Source organism: Oreochromis aureus, linkage group 3 (assembly GCF_013358895.1).
Source record: "Oreochromis aureus strain Israel breed Guangdong linkage group 3, ZZ_aureus, whole genome shotgun sequence".
In the NCBI taxonomy this organism is placed as follows: domain Eukaryota; kingdom Metazoa; phylum Chordata; class Actinopteri; order Cichliformes; family Cichlidae; genus Oreochromis; species Oreochromis aureus.
The window spans coordinates 65475678-65496521 of record NC_052944.1 but is presented as its reverse complement, the minus strand read 5'-3'; the positions used below and the strand labels follow the sequence as shown (position 1 = coordinate 65496521).

Here is a 20844-nt window from a genome sequence, read left to right as displayed (position 1 = left end):
ATTTGATTTTTTTCTTAAATCAATTGAAATGAAAACACTGTGGCTCGAAGCTGCACATAGGAGATGTTCTAACATAATCTGAATTTATCTCACATCTATGATGTAATATTTATCATCCCACATGGTTTACATATGGCCACTAGAGGGAGATGTTTGACTTTAAAAATCCTCCTGTTCTTCAAGAAATGTCTGTTTGATTCCACTTTGAATAAAGATGAAAGGGATCACACAAAGATCACTTGTATATGTGAATCATTGAAAAGGAAAATATCAGACAGGAAAGATGAAGGTGAAGCTGACAGAGATGATTTTATGATCTGTTCATGAAGTGTAATCAGTTCTGTCTAAATGGGAACACAGAGTGCTGCACATTTAGTTTAATAGTGATTTTGTTTTTCTTGTTTTGAAGAAAAGTTTCAAAGGTTTCTCAGAACAAGATGTTTGAAAGTGAAAATGTTTTTGTCAACTGGAGCAAATAATAGACTGAATCTGTACGTGAGACACACAAACACCAGTTAGCTTCAAACAGCCTGAGAGGTGATCAACACGATGGATTCATGTTGGTGAGAGACGAGAACCAGGAAGATTTATTCTCTGTGAAATATGATATGCTGACTTTCTTGAATTTTTATTCAGTGAAAATATTTTCAGGTTGAAGAATGAAAAACTTTGATAACCCTGCACAGTTATCAAAACATTGTCTAAAAATGAGCATCATTTAAATCTGTTCCCAGCAGCTTCAAATCATGTTTCCACTCTGAGAGCGATCCTCCATCTTTTTGTTTCTTGTTACAGGAAGAAACTTAAATCTCAGCTTCATCTCTCAGGCAGGGAAACGGTTTCAAAGAGCATTTTTATTGTGCGTTTTTTTCCTTCACACATGTTCAGTGGTCTGTTTGGACTCATTCAGGTCAGATAAAATCTGCAGGAAAAGGTCAGAAAACTTCTTTCATCTTTTACGGCCACAGAAAACAAAAAAATTTAAGAATTAAAGAAAATTAATAGAAAAAATTCAGGACTGATCTTTCAAAATTTATAAGAAATGAACAAGAAAAGTCACAAAAAACATTGTTAAATGTTAAACTAATGCGTGATTTGGTTTAAACTGCAACAACAGACTGAAGATTTTCCTTCACTGTAGGAAAAGTTCAAAGTTTCACAGATCGGAGAGGAAACATCTGACTCTGCAGCTCCATGGAAATAATTTCTCTCCTTGGTTTCATAACACTGTTCATTATAACATTCATTCAGCTGTTACTGATCAACAAGTCCTGAACACTATCGGGCAGATTATTGATCGTCTATAATCTACAGTAATTTGTCTTTTCTTTATCACATACAGTGTTTGTGTTGTCACTTGGTTCAGTCAGTGTCAGTAATTATACTGTAACAGCTGATCTGTAGATGAGGATTAATTTATACTGTTCAAACCTCTCAGAACAAGTTTGATCTACAAACAGCTGAACCTGAAGATAAAACACAATCAATGACACTGTAAAATACGAGACACTGAACTCAAGAATAACTTAATAAATTATATAAAAAGTGATTTCTGGCACAAATCAGGCAGATAATTTCTGCTTTTCAAATTTAAGAATTTAAACTCTCACAGTGAGCAACTTAAATAATCACAGTCCCCGATTCCATCCCTGGGACACACAAACCCTCCACTCCGAAAAGGTAGCAATTTGCGGAGGGGGTCATAGGATCATGTCATGTGACAGTGAGATTTAACAGCTCAGTTATAAAACACCTTTCTGATGTTTTCTATAGATCAGAAAACCAACAACAACAACAACAGAAACCATAGCAGAAACTAAGAGACCAACTATTAGTCCAACAGACCCGTCCTCTGTGTCTCCTCCTTGACCTGCAGGTGAGAAACAGGTGTGAGGTGTCAGCTGTCAGGTAGGTGATGAGTGAAGAACAGAACAGAATCCATTTCCTCTTCAAACTGCTGTCAGACATTATCAAGCAGTTATGCTGTTTTCTGCAGAGGATGACGATGAAACGGTTCATTGTCAAATATTAGAGTGAAATCGTGGATCCTTCTGAAGTGATGGTGTCTGTTTTCAGATCATTTGTCTTTGTGTTCAGCAGCAGAAGATTCAGAGTTCAGAAAGCTCTCAGACATTTCAGTCTTTGGTTCTGCATTAGGACGATGTGACTGACTCTGTTGTTTATATCGTCTGTAGATCACAAGACCACCACCAACAACAACAATAACCCCAACTGACAGACCGACTATCAGTCCAACAAATCCATCCTCCTTCCCTCCATCCTCTGTGTGTCCTCCTGGCTGACCTGCAGGTGAGAAACAGGTGTGAGGTGTCAGCTGTCAGGTAGGTGATGAGTGAAGAACAGAACAGAATCCATTTCCTCTTCAAACTGCTGTCAGACATTATCTACTGCACTCTGATCACATCACTCAGACCAGCTGCTTTCTACAAAGTCTCATCAACAACATCTTTAGAAACAAACATCAACAACCAGGAAGCAGCTTCACCTCTGATCACACACACACTCAACTCTACTCACTCACCTGGAGGAACAACAACACTCAGGGTGATGTTGCTGATGGACTTCAAACTGTCTCCGTCTTTCTGGACACGACACTCGTATGTTCCAGTGTCATTAATCGTCACATATTTCAGAATCAGAGACATGTCTCCATCCTTCATCTGTCTGTCCTGCAGATCCACCCGGTTCTTAAAAGATGGATGCTGGTGATCTGGATCAAAGTGTCCATCTCGGTACAAAAGGACATATTCTTCCTTCAGGTCAGCTTTCTTCCACTCTATAACTCCAATGTTGTTGTTTGGAGCTCGACATGTCAGAGTGACGTTCTGTCCAGACTTTGCTGTGATGTTTTTCTGGTCTGAAACAGAAAACAACACAGAGCAAAGAGGTTAAAGGTCAAAGCAGAAATGTTCACTTCTATAGCAGCAAAACAGAGTGAGAAGCTACAGGAAATGATATCAAAGAGCTCACACATCAATTCAGTTCTGTTTGATTCATTTACCATATATGTGTTTCATATTGTATAAGCTAAAGATCTAATGTGAAACATTAAGAATTATAATGTGATCAGTAAATGATCAGACAGGAGAGGGTTTATAAGAAAACACTGGTAAATATTCAGTTTTTTTCCACATGTTAAAACAAGATCTAGAGTGTGATTAAAGTGGTGGGTTCTTTTACATTTTGAGAGAATTGAGTCTAATAACAGATGAAATGTGTTATTAGACTCAATTTTTAGCATCTACATGGATCTGAGCTGAGCACTAAATCAGATATAAACTCGGCGGACGATAGATGATAACAAATCAGACTGGTTTCTGAGTCCGGCCTTCAAATGAATTAAAACCGTAGCGTTACAGATGAGATTTACCAGAAACAGTTAGTCCAACACAACTTATTACATACATAATAATTACTGCATAATATAAAATCAATACATAAAGTTAAATCTTTCAGTGGTGCTGAGGGTCTGTTGAGCAAAGCAGGGGCCTCATATATGGCGTTATTCTTGTGCCACTATTCTGAGCGCATGTAAAAAAAATTTGAGCGCACGTAAAAAAGAATTGCAGGTGCAAGTGTTGCATTTTGAGGAGAAATTTAGTTTGAGCGAAGAAAAGCTGAATTTGAGTGAACAAAATTCATTGCTGCATGCAAAAAATGTGTTTCAGTGTTTGCTATTATCCATCCATACACACACACACACACACACACACAACAGCAGCCCCTCTCGCTCAGTTTTTGTATTTGCGCTCGCTCAAGCGCAAATACAAAAATAACGCCATACTCATAAACCAGCAAACTATATACAGGAAGTGCTCAGTGGACGATACCAAACGTGGGAAGATTGTAGGGTAGTTTATTTTCATCCACGTTTAAGAAATGTTTTTTTTTTTTACTGTAACTTTGTATTTAATAATGTTAACTGCATCAGAGTGGTTTTTTTTTTTTTTTCATAGAGCATTTTTAATAATCATCATTATTAATGTGAGGATATGTTATTGTTTGTTATGAACAGAGATGGGCAGTAACGCATTACTTGTAACGCGTTACTGTAATCTGATTATTTTTTTCAAGTAACGAGTAATGTAAGGGATTACTATTGCAAAAACGGTAATTAGATTACCGTTACTTTCACGTAGGAACGCTGCGTTACTGCGTTACTAAAACCGTGATTTTTTGCGAGAACGTCTCATGACAGTGACGTAAGCGAGTGCGTTCGTGACAACAGCTGTCTGCAGATCATAATATATCGAAAAGGGACAGAGTGTAGCATGCAGCGTTTAAAGCGTGGAAGTACTGACCTTATTTTGAGTTTGATTCCATAAAAAGTGACAAAACATTAGTGTCCGTTGTGCGTGGGAAGAAAACTTCTTTTTACAGCGAAAAAACCCCTAAACTTCCAAGCAAGCACCGAGTGTGCTACGACGTAATGTGAAATTCACAGAGAAACTCGCGGATTCTTCCACTGACCGCTGCAGCACACCTGCACCAGGGTAAACCTCCGCCTACCCCAGTCCTGCTTTACAGGTGAAAATAGAGCAACAGGACCGCTAGTCTTTGATTTTATTTATTTTCTGCTGTGTTTTACTTGCATCTATTTGAAAGAGTGAGTGTAAACACAAAAAAATATTTTATTTTATGTGCTGGAATGTGCAGAAAATAGGTTTAAATGTTAAACAAATTTCTTCCAGTCAGAGAATGTTGCATATAATTAAGTTTTTGCTTGATGCATAAAGTTAAAAGATTAAAACTAATAAAACAAGTTTTAAAAAGAGACATTTCCATTTGATTACATTTTGTATGATGGATTATGCAGAAAAAGTAGAATTGGGCTGAAAGATCTATCGCTTTATCACCTATTCAGGTTGTAAATTGTGTTTTTAAAAAGTAACTAAGTAACTAAGTAACTAAGTAATTAATTACTTTTGAAAATAAGTAATCAGTAAAGTAACGGAATTACTTTTTGGGGGAAGTAATCAGTAATTAGTAACTGATTACTTTTTTCAAGTAACTTGACCAACACTGGTTATGAACTCCTAAACATTTGGTTTCTTGTGTTTTTCACAGTTTACTTACTGAATTGAGCTCCTGCAGGTTCCACAAACACGTCTTGATAATAAGTGAACATAATGTGTGAGAGAAAGCAGCCTCTCATTACAAGACACTGTGAGTCTCTGTATGCTGCCTTTATGTAGCTACAGCTAAGTCACAGTCATTTCTTTACACATTTTTACATTGTGTAATGTGCTTTAAAATGTAGCCAATGATTCTGACTTTTTTGTACAACCATTTAAAACTCAGGGACTGATCTACAGAGGTGGCATGGAGTGGCATGTGCCATCCCTTAATAAAGAACATTGTCATATACAAAACTATGGTGGCACTCGGTGTGGCAAGACATTATATCAGGGTGGCACATGCCACTCCATGCCACCTCTGTAGATCTGCTCATGGCTGTATACTGACTCCTGACACTACAACACATCACACTGACACACACATTACACTTCTGTCTCTGTGAGATCTGATCACGCTGCCATGTTAGGTCCACACAGGCTCCACCCAGCCTCGTGTCTCCGTCACAAATACGGAAAAACTGAATCAATATGAAAATAACTCTTCAGGAAATGTTGTTAACATGTAAAGCAGACTGATGCTTTTCCTCTCTGTCCCACAGAGTGAATCTCACCTGCAGAGACAAACACGAAGAGGCCGACAAACAGCAAAGTCGAGCAGAGCGACGCAGTCACAGCAGACATTTCCGTGTTCTTCAACTCCGACGCTTCGATTGTTCTAAATGTCTCAGGATGGTTTTATTGAAATAACTGAACCTGAGTTTAAATCCTGACTACATGAGATTAAATTTAAGGTTTAAATGATCCTGAAAGTCTCTGACTGTGAGAACAGATCTGACTTTTTAGACACTCGCTCAAACTGAATACGCCCAAGTCATCGTCTCTGCAGGAAGTCACGTTAGAGTCACGTGTGTTTACGCTGCTGTAGGGTGACCATAAATAAGTGCATCATAACTAAAGCGGTGAAATCTAAAGCAGGTCTGAGTGTTTAACAGGTTCAGTTCTTGAACGATCTCCACAGAACAACACAAACATCTCATCATCAACCATCAGCTACATACTAAAGACCATCATCAGCCAAAGGACTTCAACATGACGTCACTGTATAAAATGTATATTGTACTATGGAGGAGGCAGCATTTAGCTGTAGCCTCCATCAAACCACAGAGAACTTTGTCCACCTTTGATTGTCTTTAAGTTGTGTTGGAGCCACAGAGAGCAAATCTTTGTTCTTTATGAAGAACCAGTGAGGCTGTTTGGACTTTCCTATGAAACATCAGTGATGAAAGACATCATTAAAAAAACCCACTTACTGTTCTTCTGATCATCAGGATGGAAAAATTATCCAGTGACAGAAAAGTGTGAGGCTGGTATTCCCCATCAGCATTTTCATTGGGTGAGCAGGAACCTACAGAAGTGTTTTTAGAAAAAGAAAACATGTTACACAGATATAAATATAAAATAAAAACTGTTATAACAAGTTAAAATCTGAAGGTAAAGGTCTGTCTGTATCAAACAGCTGCAGACTAAACTAACCTGTATTTCCCTGTCAGCTGTTTTAAATGAGAGACATCTGTGGCCTGTGTCAACACTTTGTTGTGTGTGTGTGTGTGTGTGTGTGTGTGTGTGTGTGTGTGTGTGAGAGAGGGTTTAAAAGAGACCTGAGGCGTCTCAAGGGCAGAGCTCTCCCGACTGTGGGACAGTGATGTTCGCTGTCTGTTTAGCTGTCCTGTGTGCAATAATTAAAAAGATTGGCCACAGCTGATCGCACTGCAGAGAAAATTCCATCACATTTTCCACTAACACAAACATATAAAGAGAAACTCCCACTCAACACTGCCTGTGAAATCAGTCAACCTGTCAGATTACTTAGAAGACTTAAAGACATCATTTAAACACTTACTGTTGTTCTGAAGGATCTCTGAAACACTCAAACACTCTTCTGATCATCAGAGTGGAAAAAATAAAATGATCTACTGACAGATAAAAACCTGTGAGGTCAGTATGTCCCATCGGTTTTTCAGTAGGTGAAAAGGAAGCTACTGAAGTTTTGTTACAAACAAGTGAAAAGTTACTCAGATGTAAATATTTGAGAAATAAAAAAAATCAAATCATAAAAAATGTAAAAGTTTAAAATCCCAAAGTAAAGGTATGTCTGTATCAAACAGCTGCAGACTAAACTAACCTGTATTTTCTGTCAGCTGTTTTATATCAGACATCTGAGTCAACACTTTCACGCCCACCTTTGTTTGTCCTGTTTGAGCAGCTGCAAGTCCAGACAAGTGACAAACAAATACCTCAAATTCAAAGGAAAAGAAAGAAGTATAAGAATGAGAACCTTTTTCCACTAACACAGGTAGATATAAAGAGAAATTCCCACTCCACACTGTCTGTGAAATTACAGAAACTTGGTAAAATTATTACAAGCTCATGAACACTTACTGTTGATCTGAAGGATCTCTGAAACCCTCAAACACTCTTCTGATCATCAGGATGGAAAAATTATCCACTGACAAAGTCCATACACCCTGTTGTTTTTTCAATAGGTCAGAAGGAAGTTCCTCAAAATTGGTCACAGAAAACTAAAAAGTTAAACAAAAAGTAAATGGTTAAAAAACTAAAGATAAAAGAGACCTCTGAATCAAACAGCCACCAACATGTATTTCATTGTTAACCTGATTTACAAGGCAAATGTTAAACCGGTGTTAAACTATTCATTATAGTGTTAATCGTGTTTGTATCCTGGTCAACTTGGCTCAGCAGTGATGTCAGTACTGCATGTTGCTCAGTACATTTGTTACTGGTTCCAGTGATCAGACTGATTCTCTCTGTCTCTACAAATAGTTTAAACAACTGGAGAAAAAGAAGCAGCTCTTTGTTATTTAGGTGCAGCTTTTATTTCTAAACACATAAATGTACTGTGTCAAAGTACCATGCCTGAAACCTTTCACATTAAACCTTTGGACCTGCCATATATGAGGTTTCAAAATGAAAGAGAGCCAACAGGATAGTTTTATTTTGTTTGTTTTTTGTCAAAGAGAAGTGTCTCAGTGCTGTGTGGTGTGGGATGGCTGAATTAGAACTGTAACCAGGGCTGGACTGGGACAAAAAATCGGCCCAGGCATTTTGACTACAGACCAGCCCACCAGGTATTACAGGAAAAGCCATAAAGCCTTTGAATGAAAACAAACGCTGTTGTGACAGTGATGACAACTATCTTGTTGACATGTATGATTTCTATACATTTTACGTCAGATAAAAACTTTGGTTGTAAGATTCAGATAATTATTTATTAAAGCTAGATATTTTAAATGAGATTAAGAAAGAAAAGTATTTATTTGTGCCCCCCTTTCCCTGTTAATGCCCAGTCTGTCGCAGGGCTAACAGAGACAGACAACCATTCGCACTCACATTCACTCCCGCATTCATACCTATGGGCAATTTAGACCAATCAGTTAAGCTATCCCCACAAACTGCTTGACAGCTGGGATAGGCTTCAGCACCCCCCGCGACCCTGAAAAGGATAATTGGAAGCGAATGGATGGCTGGATGTTATTAATAGTCTGGGTCGTAAAAAACACACTGCCATATGAGGTCAAACTGAAATATTGCAGTGGATAAATTCTTCTGCACTGATCTGTAATTAAGATTATATGTGTTCTTTGTGGTGTGGGGGACAAATATTAATATCCAAATGTTTAGAAGAATTCTGAGTGATGTGCCTTTTGTTGAATCTGGTGAAGAAGGGAAAAAAATCGTTTTTTAAAAAATCACTTTTTAATGTTTAAACACATGTTCTTATAGTATATTCTTCTGTATGCTTAGCCAACGTGAGACAACACTGCCACCCGGAGGTTGTTAAGGTTCAATGTTGAGAGAGGAATCCATAAATAACCACAGATCCAGGCGTGTGCAATTTAGACGGCATTTTAATGAACACATGTGTGAGTTCAACAACCCAATCAGTGTTGAACTGTCTTTACCATATTCAGACAACTGTTTTATAGGGTTAAGATAGTACAGCCCCCTTTTCTGTTACTAGGCAGATTTAAACAAAGCATACGTCACTCCAAAACCACAATGACTTTTAACATAGAACATCATCTTCGTGTCGACGGCTGATGCTTCCTGTCTCCATCCTGCCCAGGCTTATCTTCCTGGACATCAGGTGCACTTCCTGTACAAAATGTCACTCATACAGGCACAACCCCGCAGTTAGACTCATTTAGGTAAGAGTTTATATCTGTGTGTGTGTGCACGTGCGGGGGCGCGTGCATGCTGTGTACTGCGTACGTGTCATGACCTCTCACTATTTGTGTCTGTATGTATATGTCTCGCCCTTAAATGCTCTCACATCTCGCCCGTTACACTTCTGACCTTTCACCAGAACAGAGGCTCATCCTTACATATATTAACCTAACTGGAACTATATATGTAATCTACTGAATAAACACCCTACTCTTTGGCTTGCGCTCACTCTGCTTTCGGTTTCACTTCTGCAAAAGCCTGCAACTTCAAAGACATATAACTTCCTGTCTTCTTTCGGCACAGAGTGTATTTTCCTGTCTCTGCCCTCTACACAGAAACACTGAGATCATAGAAGCATTAAAAACATTTAAATTATAGATTCAACTCAACCGTTTAAAGTGGTTCTTCTTGGACCTGTAATAAAGGCTAATATGATACCAATATATTTGAACATCTGAATGCATCTAGGAAAGCAACATCACTATTAACACTGAAATGTTAATGATGATTATAAAAATAGCAGCAAATAATAGCAGGAAAATATTTCTATTCCCCACAAACTGGAACATTACATTCACAGCTGTTCAAAAAAACACTGATTGTTTCATTCATGACCACCAGAGGAAGAAAAATTACTTTAAGTACCATTTGAATACAAACAGGTCATCAATGATGCTTTTACAGATTATTAAAATGAATATGTGGCTGAGGATCAGCTGTTCCTAATAAAATGGATGTATTTAATTTATCTTTGGATTAAGAGTACTTTCAGTTAAACGTGTGTGATAAAACAGAGTGTGAGTGTTGAAGTGTGTTTGGCTTCCTGGTCAGGCTTTCATACTTCTAAAATAAGCTGATGAATAATCTGTTTATTCCAGAGAACAGTGAGCGTAAGTATAAGCACGGCCACCAGTAAAGAGTAAAGTGTGTACAAATACACATACTTTTTTTCTACTCAGTTTAGGCTCCACAGAGGGTTTGTTTATTTCACATCATGTTCACAGTGAAGTTTAACAACCTTTTAAATATTAAACATGAGGGTTTTAAGCACAAAGTGATTGAAGATGGGGGTGTTGAGCTCATTTTGGTTAACTGTGCATAAATGGCCTGGATCAAAAAAATAATGACATAATAAGAAAGCAGCTGTTTTCATTTCATTGTCAACATGTTGGACATCTATCATGTACACAATGTTTCAATGGTACCTTTGATACAAGTAAATAAATTATCATTAAAAATCACCCGGATTCCTTTAGTGTAAAAGAAAGAACACAAACTCTCTGATAACTAAACCTGAATCGATTCATTTAAAAGTCAAAGATATTAAAAACATACTTTAAATTTCAACAGTATTTTTCATTGATGTGCATTAATGTTTACAGTTCACAGAGGAGCTGAATATTTGCAAAACTTTTACATGTTTAATCATTCAGACAGTTCCTGTTGATGCAGAAATGCTTTGAACTTCCTGATTTAAACTTTTGCAACGCTGCCATCAGCACATCAGGAACAGCTGTGCAATATAACATAATCTGGACATGCACACTCTCCTTCAACCTTTCAATAGACTGCCTTTAACTTTGATGAAGGGAAACATTTGATGAGGCATAAATTTCAGTAATTATAGGTAAAGTATTGATAACTGGAGAATCAAACAGCTGCAGTCTTCTCCAGAACATCCCAAAGATGATTTAAGAATAAAGGTGTGGACTCTGTGTGTGAAAACAATGAATCAAATCTCTGCAACCTTTTAAACTAAGGTTGGTGCTTAATTATGGATGTTGATTGAACTATTGCTGCATAACTTTTTTCCCTAAATGATTTCACATTAATAAAAGTAAATAAAAGAAAACAAGGAAGTTAATTCTTCCTGACTCAATCCAGAAAGGAGAAGTAGACTGGAAATCATGGCCTGCAGTTTGTTTATAAATGGATTTACAGTCAGGGCTTCAGATTGTTTAACTGTTCCCAGTATTAGATGTAAATGTGCTGAAGGTGCATTCAGTGACCGTGGTCCCATTCTTGTGAACAAGCTGCATGCTGACCTGAGGTCAGTCAAATCTGTGCAAACATTCAGAAACAGACTCCAAAAATCTGCTACATTAATAAAACTGACACTGCTGTGAAAGATGGAGTTTAATGTGAAGTGCTGCAGTTTGATTACTAAAATCATTTATTGTATGTTTCTGTCCAGCAGAAACCTCTTTGTTGAGAAATTGTTTTCATGCGAACATAATTATTATTATTATTTATATGATATAATTACAGTGTGCAGGTTTAGGTTTGAGTTTAAAATGTAAATTTAGTCTGAAGAGTATTTTTTTTGAGAATTCACTGAGTCCGTATTAAAATGTTGTGTGTGTTTTCTGTTTTTATGATGTGGTCTAACAAATTTATTAAGATCTGTATATACATACATTTTATAAAGTGAGTTAATGTCAGCGCTTTAGTTTTCATCAAGAAAGTTTATACATTTCTGCAGCTTCATAGTCCTTCATCTGAGTCCTCAGTAGGAAGCTTGACTGGACGTTGCTTCTTATGTTGACAAGTGTGTTGGTGTGTCACAAAACCAACGGCAAAAAGAGCAACAACAACAACAACAACAACAGGAACAACAACCTGAACAGATGGAGCTCCGACCCTTTCAGTACCATCCATGTTTTCATCTGCGTCTCCTCTTTCTATGACTCGTTTCTCTGACACGCTTTCATGTGTTTCACCTGCAGAAAAATAGGCAGTAAGAAACTGTGAGGCACCAAAGCAGCAGTTCACCTGGAAGTTTGTGTCTGTGTCACACAGTGGAAATTTGTGTTTATCTTGTATATTGTTTTATTTAGATTTTTAGTGTTTATTTATGAGTGTCGTTTTATTTGCATGGTTTTATTCTGTTTCTATTGCATGGTTTTTAGTGTTTTACATGACATGGTTTTAATCCACTGTGGACTGGCTACACATGGGACAAATTAGCTGATAGGGACCACCTGCTGAGGCATGGGTGTGTCCAGAGGTGGCCTATCAGCTGTGTAAAGACCTTTTAAAAGCAGGCTAGCTGAGCACTGAAGGAGAGAGACCCCAGACTGGAAGGTGAATGCTAGATGGCCAGCGTGACACGGTGACCCAGTCCTGACCTCATGGAACGGCAACAGTAGGAGACAACGCGTGTGATTGGCAGCAGGGCAGAGGTTTGTAGGGTCTCTACTGTTGTTTACTGGGTACAGCTGGGTTGGAGAGGGTCGCCATGGCCATGAGCCAGGGCCGCTTCTGGGACCATTGTTCTGGCCCCTATTTGTTTTTTTCAGGACACCGACGCAAGGGGAGCTGTGGCGGTGGTCGCATGATGGATTCGGGTGCAGAACCCAAGCTGAGCTGGGATGTGTTGGGCCTGTGGAAGGACAAGAAGATGGGAGGCTCTTCCTTGCCTGCCGGAGACGGGGCTGGTGTGGACTCCGCTCTAAGGAAGGAATTCCTGGCCTGCTGATGGACCCATAATGAACATGTGGCATGATTATAGCAGGGGGGTTTTTAGTGAATGTAGAAGATGATAGTTTTACTGGTTTTAGAATTGTGTTATTTAGTTTTAGTAGACTGACAACATTTTATTACTTACATTTTAGGGGTGTTTTTATTTGTGCTCCCTGGCCTATTAATAAACTGTTTCTGATCAGACCTGCTTCATCTCTGTGCCCGTGGTATCTGACTTGCTTGCTCCCCCTTGTATTTTAAAGAATCTTTCTTTTTAGCACGACATTCTGGCACGACTGCTTTAATGTCTGCGTTTGTTGCATGTTACATCTGCAAATGACGCTATGGAGAGAACGGCTTCAGATACTCATCAGAAAAAAACAAAAACGTGGGAGCAGTAAAAAGAAATATTTAAATATTTAACAGCCGGCTGCTCCCCAACCACAGAAACATGATTAACACCTGTGTCAGCAGCATGCTGTGCAGAGGGAGCTGTGGGAGTTACACACTCACCAAGACAAGAGGAGATAATTCTAACTGGATCATAAAGCTGGGAGGAAGTTTTTAGTTTACATTTGATGATATCAGACCTTGAACTCCTGAGTGTGAGCTCCACAAACTCACCTGTGACTGTGAGGTGGATGAAGTGACTGATCTCAGTGTGAACTCTTTTACTTCTCACAGCCTTCCTCACTGCTATGTGACACTCATAAATCCCAGTGTCATTAAACGTGACTTTCTTCAGGATCAGAGAAACATCTCCATCCTTCATCTCCGGGTCCCTCAGCTTCACTCGGCCATGAAAAGATGGATGTTGGTAGTTTTCATAGGAGCGTTTGTTCCTGTAGAAGTAGACGTAGCCGTCTGTGTTCAGGTCAGCTCTGCTCCACTTCAGCACTGAGATTATTTCATCTGTGGAAATCTGACACTGGAGAGTGACGTCATCTCCAAGCTTCACCTGAACATCCTGCTGAAGAGCTGAAGACAACACAATTATAAATTATTTCCTGGTTCGGGTTTAGAGTTAACCAGTTAAATGGATCACATGGGACTAAGCAAGGAATTAAAACATGAATAAAAATGTTCTGTGTGGCTCACCTGTTAAGTCTGAGATTAGAGACAAAAAGAGGAAGAATTTGAAAGAAGCCATTTGGGACAGGAGGATGGAGACCACCGAGCAGCAGCAGAGCTGATTGTACTGACATGAAACAAGTTTCCTGTACAGAGTTAAAGAAATGAGTGTGGCTGAAATGAGAAGTTCCAGTAAGGGAAGGCTGACATAGCAATGTCATCATGCCGTAATTAAAACCATCACACAGAGAGGTTTCTAAAAAAACTACAGCACGTTGTTTCTCTCCTCCTCCTGAGTGACTGATTACACTGATCAACAAGCTTTTATTTTTTTTTCTCAAATAAACATAAAGCTTGAGAAGCACTGGAACAAAATGTTTTTTGAGAATGGATCCTGATCTAAAATATGAACAGTACCCCGAAGCATTAGCAAAAAAACAGTATTTTTTTTAAAGTCTTTATATGTTATGTGGGTCAGGTGCTGCTCCTTCTGTAGCTGCTAGATGTGCTGAAAACAAAACTTCTGTTTTAAACCTCCTCAGGTTAAATAACAGAAAGAGAAGGCGCTGAGTGAGATCTCAGATTTCACACAGATATGAAGAGATCAGCTTAGTAACTTATGATGAACCACATTACATGTAGTTTGTGATTCAGAAAATAAACTGTTTTTGTTTGATTTTATTCTGCTGGCAATACTTTTTACAGCTCATGGAGCTCAGACCAGCTACATCTGTAGGCTGTTTGTCTCTGAGAGCACACGGCAGCAACAAAGGAAGTTCAGCTTTATTGTTGCACTGTCTTAAAAAAGAGTCTTAAAAAAGGATTTAATGGTTAGGGCCCTGTCAGCAATACATTGCTGGAATCTGGTGGTCTGTGTTTAACAAGAAACAGATTGAAAGTCACGTATATAGAAATTTGCTGAAAGGACAAAAAATAAAGAGCTGAGTGACACTAACATAGTCTTAGTTATGTCAGTGTTTCAGTCTTTGTAAAGGCTCCATCTGCTGAGACTTTGTATTGACATTAAACCCTTTCAAAAACAACAAAATGATTTTGTGAATTTCAATAAGTAACTAAAGCTGTGTCTGCAATCAGCTGTTTCCTGTTTGTCTGTTATCCTTAAAATGTTTGTTTTTATTTCATTTCTCACACCAAGACCATCGGGGGAACATGAAGATGTTTTATTTGCACTGAAATGTGTTTCATAAATCTTTTTTTCTTCATGGATTTGTGTTGTCATTGTAATGGTGAAGAAAGGTGATACGAGTGACCTTGAACGGTTGATGGTGCCAGACCAGCTGTCTGAGTGTTTCAGAAGCTGCTGATCTGCTGGGATTTCTCTCCTGGGTTTACAGAGAAGAGTCTGACAAAGAGGAAATAGAGCAGCTGTTCTCTGAATGAAAAACTCCCGTTGATGTCAGAGGTCAGAGGAGAACAGCCAGACTGCCTCAAGCTGATACGAAGGCAACGGGGCAGTTGGATAAGAATGTAATAACTCAAATAAAAATATCAACCTAAACTATAATCTCCTTTCAGGTGACATCACATATTATTTCTGGTGTAAACCTTCCTTGTCAGCACTTACTGCTGACAGAAAACCTCCAAATACAAACAATATTCATCGATACACTTAATAAAGTCTCATGAGTTTCCACAGTGGTTTGTAAAAACTCATTGGAGATCTCAATTTCAGAAACACTGAGCATGTCCAGTGTTTTATTTGATGATTTATGAACCATTCTGTAGATGCAGGAGAATCTCAGTGAAGCTGTTGCTGAGCTGTATTTTATTCAAGATTCAAGACTCTTTATTTGTCACCTGCATGGTTATACAGATATAACACGCAGTGAAATGTGACCTGATACGCTCCTCGACTGGGCACAAAAGAGACAGAACTTTATATACAGAGAATGAGTATATACAAAGAGGACTTTATGTGCAGCAAGTGGCTGAGTTATATAAATAAAAATAAAATAAAACAATCCTGAAATTTACAGCTTGTGTACATTGTGTGGGTGTTAAAGTCAATGTGCGTAACCTTCTGCCTGATTGTTGCACAAGCTGGAACAGTTTATTGCCTGGATGGGACGGGTCCTTCAATATCTGAGTTGCTCCAGTCCAGCATATTCCGGTGTAAATGTCCTGTAGGGAGGGGAGAGCAGTCCTGTAGCATCGAGCTTTTTTATCCTTGACACAGCTGTTCCCAAACCAGGACGTGATGTTCTGTGTGAGGATGCTCTCCAAGGTGCCTGTATAGAAAGTCCTGAGGATCACTGGAGAGACCCTGAACTTCCTCAGTTGTCGGAGGTAATACAGGCGCTGCCAAGGCTTTCTGGACTGTATCTGAATGTGGGCAGACCATGTCAGTTGTGAGGAGATATGAACACCGAGATACTTGAAGGACTGCAGCCTCTCCACTGGAGCTCCATTGATGATAATGGGCTTGTAGTCTCTGTGCTGACACCTTCTGAAGTCCACCACCAGCTCCTTGGTCGTTCAGCTGGAGGTGGTTGTCCTGGCAACACGATGCAAGATTCTTCTCTTCCTCCATGTAGGCCGCCTCATCGTTGTTGGAGATGGCGCCTAACGCCACTGTGTCGTCAGCAAACTTAACAATGGCGTTGGAGCCGTGGGTGGCCACAGTCTGAAGTGTAGAGGGAGTAGAGCAGTGGCGAGAGGACACACCCCTGTGGCGCTCCTGTGTTGATGATGATGCATCTACCCACCCTCACCACCTGAGTTCTGCCAGTGAGGAAGTCCAACACCCACGCACACAGACGGCTGTTGAGTCCCAGATCCCTGAACTTTGTGAACAGTCTGCTGGGCTCTATTTTTTTAAACGCTGAACTGTAGTCAAGTCTCACATAGTTACCTTGCTTCTTGTCCACGTAGCTGAGGGTGGTGTGCAGGCATTTAGTCCTGTCCATAAAGTTTAATATGATAAATATGATAAAGTCTGTAATGTTTGATAAGCAGGTGACTCTCAGGTCTACTTTTCTGAAGTTTTTTAAAAACTTTCTTTACTTATTAACTTTCTGAAAATGATCGTCTGTGTCTCCAGATTCGCTCAGACTTGTTTTGAGACAGATGTCACCATCATCATCATCATCATCATCATCATCACCACCACCATCATCATCATCATCACCACCACCACCACCACCACCACCATCATCATCATCATCATCATCATCATCATCTTTATGTAGATGTTCCTTATAACTCCAGAGAGAACAGCAGACATGCACAGTAACTAAGATACCTGTGTACAGCTGCTTCTGTTCCTGCTGCTTTTTAACCTGCTTTTACTCTGAAAGTCTTTGTAAAGATTTTTTTTAAAACAGAAAATAAAATGTCTTTGGAGAAAGTTGTTTAGGTTTTATATTTTCCAGCTTTTTTCTAAAAGAAAATAATCATAATTCTCCATTTGAACTTTCTGCCCTCAGTGGTTGTGTGAGGTTTCCTTCATGAGGAGAACAAACAGAATATAAACCAGTGTGTTTACAGTGAATGTGTCAGGTCTGAGCTGCTGTGTGGACCAGTTAGAGAGCAGCAGCTGGATTCCAGTGGTTGGACTGGTGGACGACTTCAGTGAGGAGTCGATGACATTTGGCTCTGGTAGAAACTCTGCACACACAAACACACAGGAGGAGAATATAAGCACAAAGCAGAGCCTCTCTGTTCTCTTTATATACAGCAAAGCATGAGGATATGTCAGTGAACGCATCACAGTTACAATATAACAGCATCTTTTGTTTAATAAACATTTGGACAGTAGGGGGCAGTTGTCTTTTTGACGGACTACATTTACACAGGAAGGCATTTATTCACTTGTGTTACTGGAAAAGTTTTTGACCTTGAATCTACGATAATCAATATTAACCATGTTAAATTAGTCTTAATAACTAATGTTGAAACAGGTATGAGGGCAAAATGTTTTGTCTGTTTAATGTTTCATCTCCACGTCTCTGGTTCACACATGCTCCCAGTTAAAGGTTTACCAGTGTGAAGTCAGTTTTTATCTAGTAAAGAGCTGTGTTGGAGCTTTGTTAGCTTAGGTTAGCTTCATGGCTGGAAACAGGGTGAGCAGCTTGCTTGTTTCTGTCTACAGTCAAAGATAAAGAGCAGCTGTACCTGGGCCTCCTTGCTCTGATGGTTGTTTGTTCATAACTGACGTCTTCAGTTCTCACTGCTGAGTAGATCACAGCTGAATCACACTCTGAGAATAAAACACATTCAATTACTGCAGGTACATCAACTGACCTTGTTTAATACAGTACAATTCACAATTAAATTATTATCTGTCATGATGCACTATGAAGAGATTAAGTGATAATCTTTATTGTAACTGTAGCAGTGTTTCAGTGTTCTTAACACCTCAACTGTGAAACAGCTTTGGCAATAAAGAAGTGGGGGTGTTTCTGTGGAAAAGAAAAGTGGACGACCACAAAGCTGCCACCTGCTTTCAGTGCAGACCGACTCTGTTTACCACAGAGCACAAAGTAAACACCTTCCCACAGCATAAACACATGATTGGCCAAACCAGTCCAGGCTGTGGTGAGAGGTGTCACCAGCTTCAGACTACAGTTAAACTAGAATCATGTGGTCAACATGTCATCATGGCACAGAAACTAACAAATTATTAACTTTCTAGAAGTCATAAATGAAGTATAGATACTGAGATACACTTGTTTTAAAATGTTGAAGTCACATAAGGATAAGAAAAAGTCAAAGGATAAATATAGAGGAAAACGGTGAATGATACTGGAACAGAAGTTCTGAATATCATTAAGATTCACTTTAAATGAGATGATGGTCTGTGTGGAGAGTTTAGAGAAATGCTTTTCCAGATGATGTCTCCATGTTTCTCCCTCTTTTTTAAAAAAATGATCAGTCCTGTGTTGAAACACCTGCAGCTGAAGTGTTTTCTTTCTATCAGAAACAGGATGCTGGACGACTGCAGAGCTGTTAGCTTCAGTTAACCACAGACCACAAACACACAGTCCAGCTCACAGTGAACAACACTGTGTGAAAGACACATGATTATATCTGAGTAAGTTTGCACATTTTAGGTAAGACAAATAAATTCATAATAAAAGTATGAAGTGAAATATGTGATTTCAGGTTTTAATTCAATCAAATCACGACTGTGTATTTTGACTGTAACACTAATCCACATTTTTACACTACTGATCACATGCTCCATAATGTCCTCATAACCCATCAGATCATCAATGATGTTGATCTATATATATATGATTCTACATTCATACTAAAGTGAGTCTAGTCATTGTCCGGGTGAGTGCTGGGTTCTTTCACAGTGCCGGCGTTCCCCCTTTGGGTGGAGCCACCACATCACACTGACAGGCTGCACCTGATTATAATCTGAACTGCAAGCTTCTTAAGACCAGCGCTCACAATCAAACTTCGTCAGATCGTCTGCAAACCTTCGTCAGTCTAGGCCGCCACAGTAATTGCTTCTTGTTATAGTTTTTCGTGTATTTGACCTTTGTGCTTCTGCTCGCTGGAGAAACTCTGGTTGTTGCTGAGTCACTGCAATAACCTGCCTGGGTTCAATCGCTGGTCAGCTCAGTTTCCCACTCATCCTCACCTGCCTGCCTCCCTGCCCTCCCTGTACACCTTGGATTGGCATCTGTAACTTCCAGCTAACACCTGTTTCCCTCGTTTTTAGTGACTCACACCTTTGCTGAAAGTCTGCTATATTGATATGTTGATGACAGTGATCATCTGAACTTCTCCAGCATCTTGATCTGATAAATAAACCCAAATAAAATAATAAAATAAATTAAATAGCTGTCAATAAATTGTTTATTTTTACACTGAACCACGACTCTGTCTTAAGAATCAAACTAGATATTCTCTTGATGAAATTCCCAGGGTGACGTTTTGGGTTTTCCATTTAATTTTAAAACTTTTGAGCTCCCTGTTTCCATGGTGCCATTTTAGTGTTTGAATTTAAAATCATTGGTTCATTACAATTTTCCTCATTATCCCCACCCTCCTCAAGCAGGAGAAGAGAGGGAGAAACTAATATTATGATATTTTAAATCTTTTCAAAGATGCATTATGTGAGGATATATTTACAAATATCCTCACATAATGAAAAATATTATGAAAACATTAAACTACCTTCACTTTGTCTGACTGGCTGTTGCTGACAGTTTGATATGTTGATGACACTGCACATGATGTCAGTGATGATGTCATCTTCCCCAACATCTTGATCTGATTAAAATGAACCAAATTAAACAATAATATAAATTAAATATCTAAAACAAAGAATAATTCTAGGAAAATTGTTACTGTGATCATAATAAATGTGAACTTTAGTCTAATAAAGAAACTCAGACATGAAAAATTAGGAAGTCTGAGTCTCACCTTCAGGTTTCCTGTGAACACATCGTCTCACCAGCAGAACCAGTAACACCAGTAGAACCACAACACACACTGATCCAACACATGACAACACAGAGAGAACAAGAGGAGAGGTGGATGTAGTTGGAGGTGTGGTGGTGTGTTTGTCTGAAATAAAGCAATCACAGTCATTAAGTTGTCGTCACATTGTGAATGTTGAAACCTGCAGAAACACAGACAGGTGAGTGTGTCACCTGTGACAGTGATCCAGCTGGATGGAGACTCTCCATGACCGCTGATGTCACACTTGTAGAGGCCTTCATCAGACCTGGAAACATGCTGGATGGTCATGTGACCTGTAGGCTGCTTCCTGATGAGGGAGCCATCTTTATAGAAAGCAGCTGGGAGGTTGGAGGGAGTGGTCTTTGTTTTACAGAGCAGAGTGACGTCATCTCCCTCCATCACAGGGAGGACAGGACTCTGCAGGATCACTGATCCACCTCAACACAGAGACAAACTACAGCATTTCATCCATTTACACACAGCTTCATCAACACTAACTCCACACACTCAGCTTACCAGTGACTGTCAG

At 39.1% G+C, this 20844-nt stretch overlaps 2 protein-coding genes across 2 annotated transcripts; both read right to left on the bottom strand.

The window, feature by feature from the left end:
• Positions 1-609: 609 nt before the first annotated feature.
• LOC120437185 (coxsackievirus and adenovirus receptor homolog) lies at positions 610-5943 on the bottom strand. Its single transcript, XM_039607842.1, has 3 exons — positions 5711-5943; positions 2543-2878; positions 610-2304 (listed from the first exon to the last, which is right to left on the bottom strand). The coding sequence occupies exons 1-3, from the start codon at positions 5778-5780 to the stop codon at positions 2078-2080; spliced, it is 633 nt and encodes a 210-aa protein (XP_039463776.1). The 5' UTR covers positions 5781-5943; the 3' UTR covers positions 610-2077.
• Positions 5944-11125: 5182 nt separating this feature from the next.
• On the bottom strand, positions 11126-14033 carry LOC120437121 (myelin-oligodendrocyte glycoprotein-like). The gene is made up of 3 exons (XM_039607832.1): positions 13905-14033; positions 13431-13784; positions 11126-12064 (listed from the first exon to the last, which is right to left on the bottom strand). Exons 1-3 carry the CDS (start codon positions 13954-13956, stop codon positions 11829-11831), a joined length of 642 nt encoding a protein of 213 aa, XP_039463766.1. The 5' UTR covers positions 13957-14033; the 3' UTR covers positions 11126-11828.
• Between the last annotated feature and the right edge of the window lie 6811 nt (positions 14034-20844).

Coding starts and splice junctions, on each gene's coding strand:
- LOC120437121 (XM_039607832.1), bottom strand. CDS start 13,956: ATGGCTTCTTTCAAATTCTTCCTCTTTTTGTCTCTAATCTCAGACTTA. Junction 13,785..13,904: donor TCTAATCTCAGACTTAACAG/GTGAGCCACACA, acceptor TGTTGTCTTCAG/CTCTTCAGCAGGATGTTCAG. Junction 12,065..13,430: donor CATCCACCTCACAGTCACAG/GTGAGTTTGTGG, acceptor ATTTTTCTGCAG/GTGAAACACATGAAAGCGTG.
- LOC120437185 (XM_039607842.1), bottom strand. CDS start 5,780: ATGTCTGCTGTGACTGCGTCGCTCTGCTCGACTTTGCTGTTTGTCGGC. Junction 2,879..5,710: donor CTTCGTGTTTGTCTCTGCAG/GTGAGATTCACT, acceptor TTTCTGTTTCAG/ACCAGAAAAACATCACAGCA. Junction 2,305..2,542: donor GAGTGTTGTTGTTCCTCCAG/GTGAGTGAGTAG, acceptor TCTCACCTGCAG/GTCAGCCAGGAGGACACACA.